Below are 17,592 nucleotides of genomic sequence, written 5' to 3' on the forward strand. Positions count from 1 at the left end.
AGCGCCTTTTTTGAGCATCAAAAGATGGAATATAGATTCAAGGTTCTTACACCGCACTCTCAGGGAAAAAATATAATACGAAAGGCAAACACCAACAGCACCACCAAAAGCAGGATGGAAATTAAAATAATTTGATGTCTAAACAAAGTAGGAAAACCAGTGCAGAAATCTGCAAAAGGGTCTTAATAATAAAGAGCAGTGCTAAGAGATCCCCACTATCCTTGCTGCAAAAATGAGCCAAAATGAACTTCACACCATATCAATGATTAAAAAACAATAGTGTTGGGGATTTCTCTGTTGCGGCAGAGACTTATTCAAAAGATTATGACTCTAACTTGGCCCCCATGATATAGAAACAGAAAATGGTACACTGTTACATGCCTTTATAATGAATACCTTTCACCACAATGATTCGTCATGAAAAAAGTGCCACAAAATGTATATTACATATTGCTTGGCTCCTGATTCAGCCACGGAAGTGCATGTTGCCATGTTTTATAATCCCAACACACTTTAATAAAGCACTATGTTACTATTTGATAGGGAATTTGGGGCTATCCTAGCTATATAGTTATACCCTAAATCATATTCATCAAAAACTATTTTAATTTGCGATATGCGCAAAATATATGGGTAGATATCATCAAGAGGTTCTACAGGACATGAGTGATCCAAAAGTTATCTTCGTGTCACTTGGACTCTAGCGGTGGAAAACTCTTTGCTGCTGCTACTTATCTGTGTACAATTCAAATTGGTGTATAGATACACCATAAACCTCATTTCTGATCCATAAATGTCCCTTTGTGGTCAAAGCAGAAACCATAACAAACAATTGCTTCCTCAAACATTCACACCGACTGGTAACCTTCCAAGCGCTTCTCTGCATTCCCACACAACTGAATATAAAAAAATCTACCTGTTCTGCCACCATCCCTCTCATTGCTTGCTTTGGCCTGTCTCTGAAATCCTTAAATAATACAAATATGTAGCCTACTTACACACCTTTCACTCCTGTTGTCCTCACACCTTTCTCCCTTCTCCTACATATATCTATATTGAAATCTACTTGACAATCTGCTGCCCTTATTATTTGCTTCCAGGCTTGCCTTCACCTACTAAATTATTTAAATATGATTGTTAACACACCGCCATGCTTCTACCTTGAACTTTCTTCCCTTCTCTCCCCAAGTGATCTGTACCTGCGCTCCCGGAAATAATTGATAACAGGCACATTACTTGAGAGCTCTGTTCATAGTAAGCCACTGATGAACAAAGCAGTATTCTGCTGTGTCTTTCATGATGTAACGAGCAAGTGAATGGTGAAGCAAAAGCCATTCTATTGCTTTCTTCTAGCCTACGGCAACCCAGAATCCTCTGCTGTTCCTCTTCTCTTTCTAAGACCGCCAAAGATCTGGGGCAGGAAGGAGATCCAAACCCAGCGTTCTTTCTTCTGCCACTACTATTGATTCTCTGGAGACCAAGGGTAAGATTTTCCTGCAAAGTGACGTCACAGCACTTGAAATGTATTTCATTTTCGCTGCTGTGACGTCAGTCCTAAATAATCAGGATCATATTCCAATTTTACATTAACTGCTTCAGATGTAAGCCATACAAACAATTATATATAGAAACTTATTCACCACATGGTCTCAAACCACTTAGTGGCATAAATCATCGAGATGCACTTAGTACTGCTAAACTGTTAGCTCAACCAGCCTGAGGTTATTTCCGAAGAACAACAATCGAGCAATAAAGACATTGAAATGTTATTCTCCCTTCATTAAAATTTTGTGACAGTTCTGAGGTCATCCAAATTCAATATTTCTACACAAACACAGACAAACTATGGTTTGTCCACTGTATCATGAAATAGTAAACAGGTGTGAAACAAATAGAGGGGCAACTCTAGAACAGCATTGTTCAGCAACATTATAAATGAACTCCGGTCCTGCTCCACACTACTGTATGGTCAAGTGACTCATCAGGGACTTCCTATGACCCGATAAGGTGTGATCGAAAGCATTCAGCCTGTATGTTGTGCTAGCTAGTACTGCTAGTATATATGTGAAAATGGTTTACATAGCTCTTCTGCACAAAACAGTAGATAAAAGATCAAAACAGACCCTCACCATCAGAAATGTCAACATTCTGTCTGCAGCACAAGATCATTACCTCATCAGAAATATGATCACAGTGTTCTATAAGCCGATGTCTTAGACTGCATTTGTTGATGTCTGCCAGGGACTCCTGCTCTCTTTGCTCTCCAAGAATGAAGAAAACTATCTCCTGCAGTAAAAAGGGAGATGTGACCTGTCGAACAATCCGATGAAGCAAAGCTGTTGATGTAAGGATGCCAATCTCTGACCTGGACACCGAGGGTTGAGGGAGAATGGAACAACAATGACAACATATTTAATACATTATTTTTGTCACATCACTTGGACTATTGAGAAGACATTCAGTTTGAAAACAATTGAACAGATCAAACAGGACGGCATTTAATCTGGGTGTGTATATTCAACATATATTTTAATACCTGCCCAATCATAATCTAGATTACACCAGGTACTTTCTTATACATGATTTTCATACAACCCAGTCATCGCTCACATAATCAGGCTTGTCAAGAAGAGGGAAAACAATTTATTAGAGTTACACACTTTCAGGTGCAAGCACGTTTTCTTAAGTGCCCTAACACATTTTTATACCTCCACTGCATTCTGTCTGAGGAAAGGAGCTTAAGCAAGTTACTGTCAGAGTCCACCTACAATCAATTGCTTTTACTATAAGAGGCAAAAGGCAGATGAAACAACTGCCAACGAATTATTAGAAATTACATGATTATTCACTCTTCAACACTAAGTTTAAGCACACAGCAGTAAAAAGCCTTGGCCAGAGATCCAAGGTATGATGTATGTACATCTTTCTCTTTAACCATTTCTCTAGCACTTCTCCGCACATGGGGAAATACAGCTATTACAAACCAGGGCACACTCACGTTTGCATCAACTGTGGCTCCATGACACCAACAAAAAATCGCTCCCGGACACACCTGGCCATAGCCACAGCAGCCGTCTGCAAACAAAGAGGAAAAGCCACATTTGTTTTACCATATTAGACCGGAAACCTGCAAATACTGGGTGTCACAATGTTTATTCGTCTATAGTTGACGAAAGGTGTACATGAAAGCCAAACGTTTGTTTACAATTCTGCTATATTGTGTATGTAGTTTTATTAGCTAGACAAATCATGTTTACAAAACGTTTAAAGTCAATATGGAATATTCAAATGGAGGTAGGGAGAAAGAGGGGGTGGGTGAACAAATATTTCGAAGTGAAGGGAAAACAAGTATGCTCTTCTGGCCTGAAACTCCAGCAGTTCCCAATCACACAACATGGTTGCACAAACATCTTGAAGTTTGGAGAGGCCTAAATTAGAAGGGATGGCAGAAGTGAGCCTAGCTCGACAGAAGAAAACCACCTATGCCATTCTTTCTTATGCTTTTGATAGAACATCAAACCAGTAGCACTTAAAGGTATAAAACTTTCACAATGCAGAAAACACTTCTGCATGGAATATGCAAGTAGCACTGTGCTCATGCCATTCCTCTGGTGAAAGGAGCTGTTATTCTTCATTATTTCCTTCTATGACCTATGAAAAACCTTAAGCCCTTGCTTCCTCAGTGACATTCAGAAGTTCACTAAACAGCCACAACCACACTGCTTGAACTCTGTCTTAAGCTACCGCATATTAATCACTTGTTTCAAATGAAAATAGGTTGCAGATCAAGTTAATGATCGTGTATGTAAAAGATCTGTGGAGTATTAATCTATTATTTTTTATATGCTGTTTCTATTAAGCGAGGTTTAAGAAAATTGTAATTTTCCTTAGTTCAGAAACAATGCAATCAGAATGGTCAGAAATGCAATTATGTATAATTATCTCCACTCATGCCAATTTGAAGCGGCAAACGTTCTGCACCTCGCTCAAAAACACCATAAATATATTCTTAAAATGTAAATAAAAAAAATTACAAAATGAAAATCGTCTTTATTGCACTATTTTAAGAGTGATATTGTAAATGGCTGGCTGTTCTTGTTCGGATGATGCTGCGAGAACCCCCAGGTATCATTGAGTTTTATATTACTTTGAAAAATCAAGTCTTATTAATAAGATATTTTGTATTATGCTGTGCGTGGTTCCACAGATTAAAAGAAACAGACTGATATAGTAATACACTAAAGTGTTTGTGCTTACTACACCACACTAAAACCTAGTTGTAAGAATAATTAAGGTTAATCACATCAGTTACATATTGCAATGCTGCAATGACTATTTCATGTATTTACAAAATAACAATAGCCTAATTGGAGGCGTGGTCAAGGAACACCAACATTTTAACAATTTTACAACTCAAGACGGCTCAGGAGGTTGCTTCCAAAATGGTTTTACACTTACTAGAACGCTTTTCAGCTACACAAATAACGGTAGAAGTAACATGTCTCAACTTGGCAAGACACTTTTGGGCCAAACATTTAAGAAATAATCATCATAGGCTGCCTTTTAGCAGATTGCTGAACCATATATATCAAGTGTGACTGCAGGAATCAACCTTGAAGGGATGGCCCCAATTTTAACAACACCGACAAACAAGCAGCAAAACAATTCAACAAGACACTTAGCAAACCTTCTGTGCTTCTTTGATCAGCTGATCGCAGTAATCAAACCAAGAGAGAAAGGAGATGAGGGCTCGTTTCCCAGGAAAAGCAGAAGTGTCTTCTTTGTGACTATATGAGTCCAGTCTATGGTCGCAGGAATACAAAAGAAAGGATGAGTTAGTGTTGGATATTATTACCAAACAGGTGAACTATTAAAAACACAATTTAAACAGCAATACGCACATGTCCAATGTCTGTGTTTCTGAAGAAGGTTCCTTGGCTCATACAATGCACACTTGTATTATTCGGTCATAAAATATTTCTTTACAGTACATTCTTCAACTATAAGTTGGGTGAGGGGGTCTTAACTCTATTGCACTTTTTTTCAGCAATGCTTCTTACAAGAAAAACAGCATTATTTTGGGTCTGTTGATGTATACGGGGAATGCATTAAAAAGCAAGCTTCATTTCCAGAAAGAACCTACTATCTTTTAGGACTGTTTGGAACATCCTAATCCGTCGCAGATTTGTATAATAGTTTTCTGCAGGTTATGCATTTTCCATGATGTGCCTCTCCAGTCAAACAGTTGGACATTGAAACAAGCTTCATCACAGTTCATAGATATAAGTAAACCTGCCTAAACAAGCTTCTTGAGTTCTGGCAATTCATAATTCTTCTGGAAAATTAGGATTTCTGTATGGTATATGTTAGAAAAAACCCCACTCCCACACCTGAAGAGGTTGGTGGTAACGGGGTCTTTCCAGGACATACACAGTGGTAGCTTGGCTCGAGTGGTCAGGGGTCAGGCACCGTGTCAAGCATACGCAATACCCATACAATAACCATGCGTGCATCCGTTCCAAAAACGACACTACACCTTAAAAATTATGAAAATATCTCTGTGTTTATCTTAATTTTCTCTTAGTTGCAGGGTTATGTCACAAATACAATACAAAAGGATTTTCTTCAGGAATAGCAGGTCAATTAAATAATAACGCTTTACAGGTGCAATAAATAGGATTAGGTCATAAATACACAAGGAATAAATATAGGTGTGATAAATACATAGGGCAAATAAATACTGTCAGACAATAATTACCAGGCAGGAATAAATACAATCAGACAATAAATAACACTCCTTCAATAAATAATATAAGCAATCAATAACAATTGCAAATCAGATCACATTTATGAGGTAGATTGATTTTACCATGCCCAAGTACAGCTTGTGGTCACTGGGGTGGCCTGGGAATGTCCCACCTAGTATGGTCAAGGCTGGGGCCTAAGCTGAGGTAGAATGAGGGAAACCTAAGGTTCTGGCTCACCAACTACACAGTCCCTCACACAGGTTCCTGCACCAGTCTCAGTTTACCCCCCTAGCACTCTCAGGTTGGTCCTAACACCCCTCTAGCCCCTAGAATGGACTTTTAGGGCTCCACAGGGCCTCAGATGCCCTTTCTACCACTTACTGCCCTTTTCTCGGTGTTCGGCTCCACTCGGCGCCGGGTCGACGTCGATGGGCGGCTCCGGTTCGATGACGAGTCGATCGGTTCCACTTGACGCCGTGTCGATGCCGTCGGCCGGTTCCGGTTCGATGTCGCTGGGCGGCCTCGGTTCGATGTCGCGTCGATCCGCTTTACCTGACGCCGGGACGATGCCGTGAGGCGGCTCCGGATCGATGACGCTGGGCGGCCTCGGCTCGATGTCGGGTTCCGGCGTCACAGGGTCACGGCCTCCCCGCTTCCGGGCGACTCCGGTGTGCGACCTCCACACCCGACCTCCGTCGGCTCCACTTCGGGTTCCGGCGACTCCGGAGTGCGATCTCCACTCCCGACCTCCTGCGCGCTTTACTTCAGCTTCCGGCGACTCCGGAGGGCGGACTTCACTCCCCCGTCGACGCCTCACCTCGACCTCAGGTGACTTCTACTTGACCTCCGGTGTCTCCACACGACCTCCGTCGGCGCCCTCACTCGACCTCTAGCGGCTCCGGGTACGACGTCTGCCTTCTGTCAGCGCCGCTTCTCCACCTCGGGCTCCAGGTCTCCAGGCTACTCGACGTCGGGTCTCCAGGAGGATTCCACCAAACAGGTTAGGAACTTGCTGTTCTTCTCCTTTAAGGCCTGTTCCGGCTGTTCAGGTCCTTAAGATGATTTTCTGGTCTTTATCCCACACAGGGCACTAGGCTGGGCTTGGTCAGTAGGGACTAGCATCAAGGGTGGGTTTCTGGACCCCACTCCAAGCACTGGTTTCCACCCCTGCTGCCTCACTCCTTCCTCCTTCTGTTTCTCTGTCCTCTCTCTTCACTAGTCAGGTGCCAACTGCCAACTGCCAACTGTCAACTCTGGCTTAGCTTCCCAACATTCCAAACCGCCTCCAACTGTCACAGGGTTCTGGAATGTTCTGGAAGGTTCTGGTAGGTTCCAGTGGGTTCTGATGATGTCACAGGTGGCCACCATTTTGTGCTCCAGGCCCTCAGACAGAAGTTCCAGGGGTAGCTAAAATGGCTCCCTGAATCTGCATCAATACGAAAAAGTCTGGTGGTTCCCAAAAAGGAAAAATTCTAACAGGGTTTGAGGCAAAAGTGGGACAAAATAAATAATGATGAGGAGGGACCACCCAAAGGGCTGACAGGTCTAACAGTATAGTTTAGGAATTATTGAAAAATGTGGTATAAGGTGTAGTCTAAGTGCACCCCCAGTTTCAGGGCTAGAGAAACCTACACAGTAAGCGTGGGCGGTAAACTCCGCTCTGCTGGTGGAATTTGGCAACTCTGCGCTCTGCTTGGAGTGTGGAGCTTGGAAAAAAACTCCGCTCTGCCACATGGTGGAGTTTACTGTGCGCCCACTCCAGCTCGTTCCTTCCTCTCATGACATAATAAACTTGCTCCCATCCACTCTAGCAACTCCCTCCTTCCCTCCACCTCTTCTCTATCAGTCTTTTACAGTTTGTTTAAGTTCCAGGATAGGGGAAGGAGTGGAGGGGAGGAGCCAAGGCTGGAGCTGCTTATGTTTTCAGTTCACTCCGTCCAGAACGTTCCCCCCCGAAGCCCAGTGAGTGCTTGGTGCTAGTCTCGTCCTGCTGCCAGCCTTTGTGTACAAGGGGGCATGAGAAGTGGCTCGAGGGGCAGGAGGGAGAGAATAAGGGGTCAGAGAGAAGAGCGAAGGGGAGCAAAGAAGCCGAGAAGGACTGGACGAGGTGAGAAAGAGTGCAGGAGGACCAAGAAGAGGAGGGACTGAAAGGAGGACAGGCAGAGGACTGCAGTGAGAGGCGCAGAGAGCAGCCTCTCTGAACAAGGGGGCCACCAGGGTTCCTTGAACCTGGACACCTACAGCTTGTCCAAACCAACAGAAAAGGAGAACATCTTGAGTGGAAGGTGCTCCCGCAACTGGTAAGGGGCCTTGGGGTGCTTGTAGCGGAGGGCGGGGGAATGTTTAGAGGGGGGTGAAGGTGCAGCAAACTTTACGGCCTTTGCTGTGTAGGTATGTTGCATTCATAGAGCATTTTTGAAAATTTTAACCACTAGACGTATTGTGTGGTAGTCACCGAAAAGGCAAGGGACATAATTCAACCAACATGACTGCTGTAGCACCTTCTCTTCGCCACACTTTAGATCGTGGTCCTAAGGCTGACCCAGTTCTCGATTCGGAGAAACTAAAGCAAGGATCTGCTCAACTTCGCTTTGAACTCAGGGTCTTCTATGAAGGGAAGAAACAGTTCTTCCAGGCAAATATGAATACTGATTTACTTTACTACTGATTGCAGAAAATACTGACTGGGAGGACATGTGTGTGAAGAGCTCTGTAGTCTGTTTGCAAATTACATTTAAATTCTTTGATTGACAATGCTTTGTAAATGCACCGTCTACCTCTTAGTTTCACTTCTGCTGAAATCCCTCCTTTGGTGTCTGCTTCTTCTCACCAGTCCTTCTCCTTCTGCTACGCTTTCCCATTCCTCTGAGTCCTTAAGCTCCTGTCCTTCATTACTGATCCATCCTCCTCTTTTCTAGACCCTGTTGTTCTTGACCCTGTTGTTCTTGACCCCATTCTTTTTGCCTCCCCTCCCTTACTTTATAACCAGATTCGTGCATTGATTCCTGTGCATAAACAGGGGACAAGCAGTACTTCAGCTAAGCTATTTGTTCTGAAGGGCATCTTCCTTACTGCTGCAGGACTGTAGGTTTTTATATTTTCAAGCATCAGGTCCGACTCTCCTTGACAAAGAACATGGTAAAACGATTAGATTGCTTGTTTTTTTAAGTATTTAGGAGGGTGTATGTTTTAGAAGCTCGAGTCACTAGGACTCTGCCCGCTTGCAGAACTCCCCGAAATCACACAGAGTTTTCCGGTAACTCAGCTAGGTGAAACTCTGCGAACTCTGCCCAGGCCTACTACAAATCCCTTCCTAAAGCCTTGAAAGCTTGCTAGTGCCAATTCAAATCTCTTTAGTGCACTAATAATTCAGGCCAGACAGTCTCTGGTACAGGTATCTTAAAGTGAATCACGCCCCTCATTCCGGACATCTGGGCACATTACCCACTGGCCCACATTGTGTCCACGCAAGGTCGAGGCCCATCTGCATTCTATAATGGACCTTTTATTTATGACTCCACAGGCAAGGCCAACACAAAAGGGGGTGGTATTGGACGGAGCATCAGAACCAATCAAACACTCACACCCAGTCAACAGATCTGGGTTTGATCCATGACCGTTCTATAGCCCACTCTGCCACCCCAGTTCAGACATGGCCATATGCAGATCAGTCTGACCCTGTGCCTCAGGGGAACAGTCCAGCCCGAACTGCCAAGCCATGCCTTCCCTGGACCGGAAACAAGCTTTCTAGGACCGGTTTCTGGCATTTCAGCCGTCTTCAGCCAGGCTTGCTTGAATCCAGTGGCAAAGTGAGCAAGGGACTCACGTCTGAGCATACCCTGCCAACTTATGGCGAACAAAGCGGTACAAAAGGGGGTGGTGATGGACGGAGCATCAGAACCAATCAAACACTCACACCCAGTCAACAGATCTGGGTTTGATCCATCACCGTTCTTTAGCCCACTCTGCCACCCCAGTTCAGACATGGCCATATGCAAATCAGTCTGACCTTGTGCCTCATGGGAACAGTCCAGCCCGAACTGCCAAGCCATGCCTTCCCTGGACCAGAAACAAGCTTCCTAGGACCGGTTTCTGGCATTTCAGCCGTCTTCAGCCAGGCTTGCTTGAATCCAGTGGCAAAGTGAGCAAGGGACTCACGTCTGAGCATACCCTGCCAACTTATGGCGAACAAAGCGGTACAAAAGGGGGTGGTGATGGACGGAGCATAAGAACCCATCAAACACTCACACCCAGTCAACAGATCTGGGTTTGACCCATCACCGTTCTTTAGCCCACTCTGCCAACCCAGTTCAGACAAGGCCTGCATTCTTTTACCAAACAAGGATTGACGGATGTACTTTCATGATACCTAAAACTGTATAAAACATGCTTGGATTGACTGTACTTTGAGACAGTCCCCAGACCTGTTTCAGTAAGCTGTACTCTTGGCCAAAGTGTTTAATTAAACCAACTGTTCCTGTGTTTTCTTGGGTTTTTTTTAAAACAGATTTTATTTGTCAAAACATCACATATGATGCAGAGCTGTGACCCAGAGGCTTCTGCCGCATTGATAAATTGAATTAAACCATTTTCATTAATTTCCAGGCGAAGATGAAAAGCAATACAAATAAAATCAGAACCCCAAAACTGTAACCCCCCTTCCCACCCCCCCAGCGCACTATCGTCTATTCCAGAGCAACACATCACCTCAATAAGATATCATCACCTACGAGGCAGCTGTTCTGCAGGAAAGGGCATAAAAATAATCAGAAAAGAAAGGAAAATAACAATGAAAAGTGTGGAGGTCATACTGGGTCCCGGCTCCGGCCCCCCTGTGGCGGATCAAGTCCCAGACCTCGATAGTCAACCCATCGCTTCCAGATCTTAAAGTGCTTTCGGGGGCACCCCCTGGCCACAAAGATCGGGGTCTCTAGACCCATACAGAAGTCCAAACCATTCTTCCAGGCAGAGACAGAGGGCGCCACCGCTGCCTTCCAAGTCCTAGCGATATCCCTTTTCGCCAGGGTAAAGCCCGAAGCATCAACTGTTCCTGTTTTGCAAAATGCCTCATATCTTGTTTTTTCAAGGTAAATTCACACTCTAGCAACAGTATCTATGGTATGTCTAGGAGGACAGATCCCAGATTTTCTGGATATCCATAAAAGATCAATGCACATACAAGTAATTGAATGGAACTCATTTACACTGTCAACCGTCATTTTGAAAATCCGACATGAAGTCGGCCCTTTTATACCTACATTGCACATACCTCAGCTAGAACCTACTTGAGGTATTTGTTGCATGTGGTGACGTATTTTGTGTGTACTACAACTACGCTACATCAAATAAACAAGAGAATGTTACTCACATGTACCTACAGTTATCAGTGTGAGTACCCTCCACTGGCATGGTGACCTAGGCTCCATTCACTCACATTCCAAACCTGTGGTCAGGATGATGCGAACCTTGGCGATCCGCACAGATGGTGGCAAGTCTTAGGCGCTAACTGCGCCCTATCAGTATGACAACCCTGATGCCGCCCTACCTATGCCTGGATGAATCCTTTGGGGTACTTGGGGTAGGGTGATCTACTCCTGGGCCAGGCACTACTGTGCCCGAGAATTCTTTATAGGAACCTGTCCACGATGCACACCATTCTTTCAGTGCTACAGGTTGGGTGAGACTATTGGGACGGAGAGGCAAAACAGACTTTTCTACCACTACTCTCGATGACAGCTTCATGCACACACGAGCTGGTAAAGAGGAGTCTCACTAGGCTAATGCTGCAGGTGCTGCTGCTCTCCCCTTGTTAGCTGGCTTAGCGGAGAGCCTCTGTGACTGAGTGCTACTTTTCCCATCACATGACCAGGAGCAGCCTTACTCAAATGCCTGCCATGATCTTGGAATTCTTGGTTGAATGAAACCAGCAGAAGTGAGACATGCAGTGGGTTGGAAACAAACAAACCGTGCTTTCTGGGTTTGAACCGATTATGCTAGAATGGCAAAGACCAACTCTCAGTCAATTTTAAACTCTGGGGAGCTTCATCACAGAATAGTTTATTCTCTTCTCAGTTGCCATGTGTGGATGGAAGAGGTGTGGGGCAGCGGCCAGGGTGCCTGACTACGGGGCTCACGGTTCGATCCCCGGCGCCAGGTTAGCCCAGCACCATGTGACTCTGGGCAATAGCTTGCTTAAGCTTCTCGAGGGCCCCCAGTGCCGTGACACCACTTCAGAGATAGCTGTGCTGGTATTTCATTTCATGCATAACACACTCTACCCTGTAAACAGTCGGTATCACTGCTGCTGTCACAAACCAGTGCCTAGTACAAGGTGACACATGACCGGCCCTCGCCCTTCAGTTATAAATTAGCCAGAGGTTACTGAATCCTGGTTTAAAGACTTTTATCGCAGTAATAGAAATACATCATCTGCTAGTATGCAGAAGTAAGATTGCTGCTAACAAGGTTGCAGGGCTGTGAGCTCCCAGAGGACCTACTAGTGCAAGTAAGGTTCCCACTGGTCAGCCAGCATTCATGTAGTTCTCAACAGGCGTAAAAATACAACCCTCATCAAGCCCTGGCAGAGAGAGTGAATGCAACTGCCAAATTGTAACCACGGATAAAAACTATGGTGGAAGAAAGGAAAAACGGGATTCATCAACTTGTCCTTTGTCCTCACCTGGCTCCTTCCCACAGTGCAGCTCAGGCCCAACGATGGAACCAAAAAGACAGCTCCAGCTAGACGACTGCTTACTCAAATCAGCACACAGCTCCCACAAAATCTCCTTTTCCCTTAATCTATCCAAAACAGCAGCTAAGTATTTGAAACACAAAGTCTTAAGTTCCCTGAAACACTCATTGGAGACCAATACGACTGTGGACGAAAAAGAACACTAAAGACAGACTACCTCCTTCTTCATGGAGAACACTTCGTTATGGACAGAAACCTTCAGGAGAGAGCTAGGGTCACAGAATCTAAGGAAATACACCATGGATTCAGACAATCATTTTCCCTTCCTCTTTCAATTTCAACGGTGAGGCCAATACCTCCATCTTCAACAATGTTGATGGTATTATTTAATCAAGAGACACACGTAATGTGGATGTAGGTTCAAATAACTACTTCAGTCATAGAAATGCTTAACAAAAAAACTGGACCTACTATTCATGACAAACTTAGATAACAAACTCATTCCAACCTTACCTGGACCTCCCTATCCCCCAGACTGAGATCTTTAACTATAGACAAGTCAGAAAAGACTGCAGGTGGTGCTGCAGTCATCCACAAATCCTCCCATCAAATGCAAAATCATGTCTACTAAGCAACCTTTCAATTTCTGTATTTTGAATTAAGAGCATCAATAATGCCACACAATATCTTCTACATCATATATCATCTACCTGGAGACAAGCTCACATTTATTGAGCAACTGTGAGAATTCATAGCTAAAAAAAACAACCTGTCTGCAAACAGCATTTTCCTAGGCAACTTTAATTAAGGTGCATTGGGTAGACTCCTGGAATGCAATTGCATCACAACTGCACTGTTCGTGATCGCAAATCTGAATCAATCCTGTTCTACCCTAACTCATGAAAACTGTGCCATCCTGGACCTCATATTTGCCAAAAAGGACTAAGGAGCATCTGAATCATCTATTCCAGTGGACTAATAGGGCCACCTACTGTGCACTAAAACAAACTCATGGGGTCAATGGACATTGAAGAGACAAATAGATCTACTTTCAAAACTATTTCCATCCAACTAAGTAATATCTCGTCTGATACAGATGCCATCTCATAGACAACCCCTTTTAATGAGCTCTGAGCAAAGCAGAAGGTGAGTTTGCTGCCCCATACTAAAAACCCTAAAATACTGCAAATCAAATAAACTGTTCACCGGAAGGTAAATGAAGAAAGGAGTAACCTCACAAACCCTGAGTACCAATAGCACGATAATCCCTCAAAACCAAACTTAGAAAACACTAACTCAAAGTACACAAAAGCCAGCTTTTTCAACTCAAAGTATCAGTCTTCACAGTGAAACTAAATCAATACAATAAATTGGTCAAAAAACTCTTCACAATTGACAAAAAACTACTGAATTCAAAAACGGCAATCCAAAGCAACAACAAGCATTTGCAATGCAATAGGTCTCGCATTTATGAGAGTTTGAGCTATTGGAATTGTAAATGGCAATGCCTTTTATTTATTTGTTTTTAAAACCGATAAATAAAAGACATTGTCATTTACAATGCCAATAGCTTAAACTCTCGCAAACGTGAGACCTATTGTATTACAAATGTGTGCTATAAAAATAAAAAAACATTAGGAGAGAGCGTGTCCTGTCTGTAACAGCAATAGTGCTCAGAGGCTGTAATTAAAGCCTACTGAGCAACAACACACGTAACAGGGGGTGTTACAAAATGAGACAAGGCAGTACTAAAGAGGGATAACTAAGCCTTTTCACCAATGGACAATGACACAAGCCAATGAAAAATGTGGGCAGAGAGTGGGCGGAGCTTCAAGTCCCTACCTCAATACAGCATGCCTTGCAGAGCAGCGCATGCGCTGCCCAGGTTCGACCTAAAAACTGTGAGAAATGTTACAAATTTCCTTGTGTGTTCTGACCGACCCAAATTTACATCACACCTTGCCTAAAAAAATCAATCAACTCCTCACGGTCACAGTCCTCAGAACCCAAATGCCTTAAATTTGGCCAGGTAACTCCCCTATGCAAAAAATAACACATGGATCCTGAAGATCTCCGTAACTTCTGCCTTATGTCAAGCCTCCCCCTTCATAGCTAGAGTTGTAGAAAGCTGTGTCTCAACAAAAAATGAAGAAAATTATGGGAGAAAACAATCTACTAGATGATCATCATTTGGGTTTTAGATGTGGCTGTAGCACAGATATTGCGATGCTTCAAATACTAGACAACATTCTACATATTGTAGACAATGGCGGATTACGTGTCCTTGTTCTACTTGACATATTAGCGGCATTCACCACTATCAACCACGCAACCCTACTTCAAACACGAAAGGATGGGATTAAGTGGTACAGTTCTGAAATGGTTTGAATCATCCCTGGAAAAATCTTATACACCAAATAAAACTGCCAGAGTCCTTCCCAGATCCAGCATCTCGACAAGAAGTGGTTCCCCAAGGATTCATCCTATCTCGAACGCTGGTTAACCTCTACTAGGGACCCCTCATAGTATTTCTGAAGGAAATCAACATCTTCTTTCACTTATAGGAGGCTGACAAGCAACTTAATATGAAAAGTTCATCCCTGGAAGACACAACCTAATTCTAAGATGATTTTTGTCATGGATGACTTAGCACTACTGAAATTAAATGCACAAAAAATGAATCCTGACAATGTTTCTAAAACACTGCAACTCACCTACTTGGCTGATGAGAACCTACTTGACTGTAAACCTACTATCGTACTACAGCAAGACCACCAGACTTCACCCAAGACAAAACCCTGAACCTTTATGTGCCCTATCATTGCTACAGTAAAAGGAATACAAAACCAAATTAGCAATCTTTTGAAAATAAATCCCATTATCCCAAAGAGTGCAAAACGACAGTGCAATCATTAGTGCTACCCAAAATAGACTATAGAAACACCCAGCTAACAGGGATTCCAAATGCACTGAACCCTTTTTAAGAGCGACACACAATCCTACAGCAAGATTGTCATCAGCCTAAAGAAGATCTGAGCACATCACAACCACACTGATCACCTTAAAATGGCTCTTCATCGAAGCGATGATGGATTCAACCCAGATCTGTGACTGGGGGCGAGTGTCCGAAAAGTTTCAACGCTCCAATCATCTCCTTGTGTTTGCTTCATGGGAATAGTCCAGTCCGAACTGCCAAGTCAGATCTTACCTGGACCGGAAACAAGCATCCTGGGACCGGTTTCGGGGTAACACCCCTCAACAGCCAGGCAAGCTTGAATCCAGTGGCAAAGTGAGCAAAGGACCCACGTCTGGGCATACCCTGCCAACTTAGGGCGAGCAAAGCAAACACATGGACTACAAAAACTACAAAGCACACCAACTCACTCTCAAACACAGTCTCACTACCTACACACGCAGACCCATCAAAATGCCTTCTTAGCCGGCTGGTCGAGGAACACGATACAGAACAGCCACACGATTGCTATCCTCATACAGCTAATACTAACACTAAGGACACACCAGCTGCAAGCCCACAAAATACAGCTCACTCCTCTACAAGACAAAGTCATACTATCTCCAAACTACATTCTCTTAACTGTCTACTAATAAATGCTCCATCGCTCTCTAAGCACAAATGCCACATCCACGACCTTCTCACGGTCGCAAAACCAGACATATTATTTATTACTGAATCATTGTTGGGAGAGGATATGGCTCTAGTCCTGCATGAAGGAGTACCTCTAGGCTATCAAACTATCACCCAAAATGGTATAGGCAAAAAAGGAGGAGGCCTAGCTGTTGTGTTCAGGCAAACATTACATATCACTAAAGTTGACGAGGTCTCCATACAAGATTGTGAGGCCCTTTTCACCAGATGCAACCCAACACCGTCTTCCTCCTGTAACTTCCTGCTCCTTTACAGACTTCCACCTGGCAAGGCAACTTTCCCAGACGCACTTCTAGACACGGTTTCAAACCTGATAACACTACACTCCAACCCATACGTTCTGGGTGACCTCAACATTTGGTTTGACAAAACCAAATATGCCCCATCCGAAAACAATCATCGCTAGCCTAGAAGCACTGAACCTGCATCAGATTGCCCACGAACCCACACACATCACAGGAAACATCCTAGATGTCATTTTTGCTAATACAGAACTAGTTACCTTTCACACAATGACTCCTGTCACATGGTTAGACCACCATGTGCTTGCCTTCCAACATAAAACAACACTAAGCGACGCACCTAAAACCACTTTACTGCATCCATTTATCGGCCATGGAACAAACTCAATTTGGAACACTTACAAACACAACTAACATCCAGTAGAGATCTAGAAACAATAAATTCTGTTCAAAACGATATGAGTGGCTACAGGAATCTTTTGATATCCTGATACCACTAACAACCAGACAAAAGAATAAAAGAAAACAAGCACCTTGGAGAAATACAGAGCTAAAACAGCAAATTAGAAAGCTGCAACATGCCTAGCTCAAAACAAACGCCAACCAAGACAAACTTTGCTTACAAAAAATTAACAGATTATACAAGTCAGCTATCAAAAAAGTGAAGAAAAAAATACTATTCAGACAGAATTCAAAAAGCTAAATGTGCAAATAAAGAATTCTATAAAATTCTCGATGAATTTCGTAAACCAAATTGCCTAGAAGAAGCTCATCTCATTACTCAAGAGTTAACAGACAAACTGGCAAATCATAACACAGACAAAGCAGACACGTTGGACTCATACTTAAAAACAGAGACAAAGCATCAGCACTAACACTTTTGCAAAGCTACAATCCAAGAATACACGGCCCCAGCCTCTCCACTCCTTCAAACACACTTCACACAATGAGTTTATGGACCTGGTCAAAGCAAGCAGGCCTGCCGACAGCCCTTCTGACCAGTGTCCACCTCAAACCTTCAAGACATTCTTCTAACAACCTCTGCTGCCACTACAGTAAGGAAAATCATCAACGACTCCTTAACTACTGGAATATTTCCAGAAGAACTAAAAAAGTCATACATATGCCCATAACTTGGACCAGCTGAATCCTGACAACTGCAGACCGATTTCAAATGGACCTTTTCTGGGCAAACCGATAGAAAGAGCAGCTTTCGCCCAGATGTCACAATTCAGTGAAGAGAAT

General features: G+C 43.5%; 1 protein-coding gene across 1 annotated transcript in view; it reads right to left on the reverse strand.

The window, feature by feature from the left end:
- The window catches only part of FHIP2A (FHF complex subunit HOOK interacting protein 2A), a 246,797-nt gene that overhangs the window by 135,995 nt on the left and 93,210 nt on the right, over window positions 1-17,592 (reverse strand). Inside the window, exons 8-10 of the mRNA XM_085603279.1 lie at window positions 4,688-4,802; window positions 2,999-3,075; window positions 2,173-2,365 (exon numbers count right to left, since the gene is read on the reverse strand). Of these exons, the coding sequence (XP_085459405.1) occupies window positions 2,173-2,365; window positions 2,999-3,075; window positions 4,688-4,802 (385 nt within the window). The remainder of the gene's footprint in view (window positions 1-2,172; window positions 2,366-2,998; window positions 3,076-4,687; window positions 4,803-17,592) is intronic.

This window comes from Triturus cristatus, chromosome 1_2, assembly GCF_964204655.1.
Source record: "Triturus cristatus chromosome 1_2, aTriCri1.1, whole genome shotgun sequence".
In the NCBI taxonomy this organism is placed as follows: domain Eukaryota; kingdom Metazoa; phylum Chordata; class Amphibia; order Caudata; family Salamandridae; genus Triturus; species Triturus cristatus.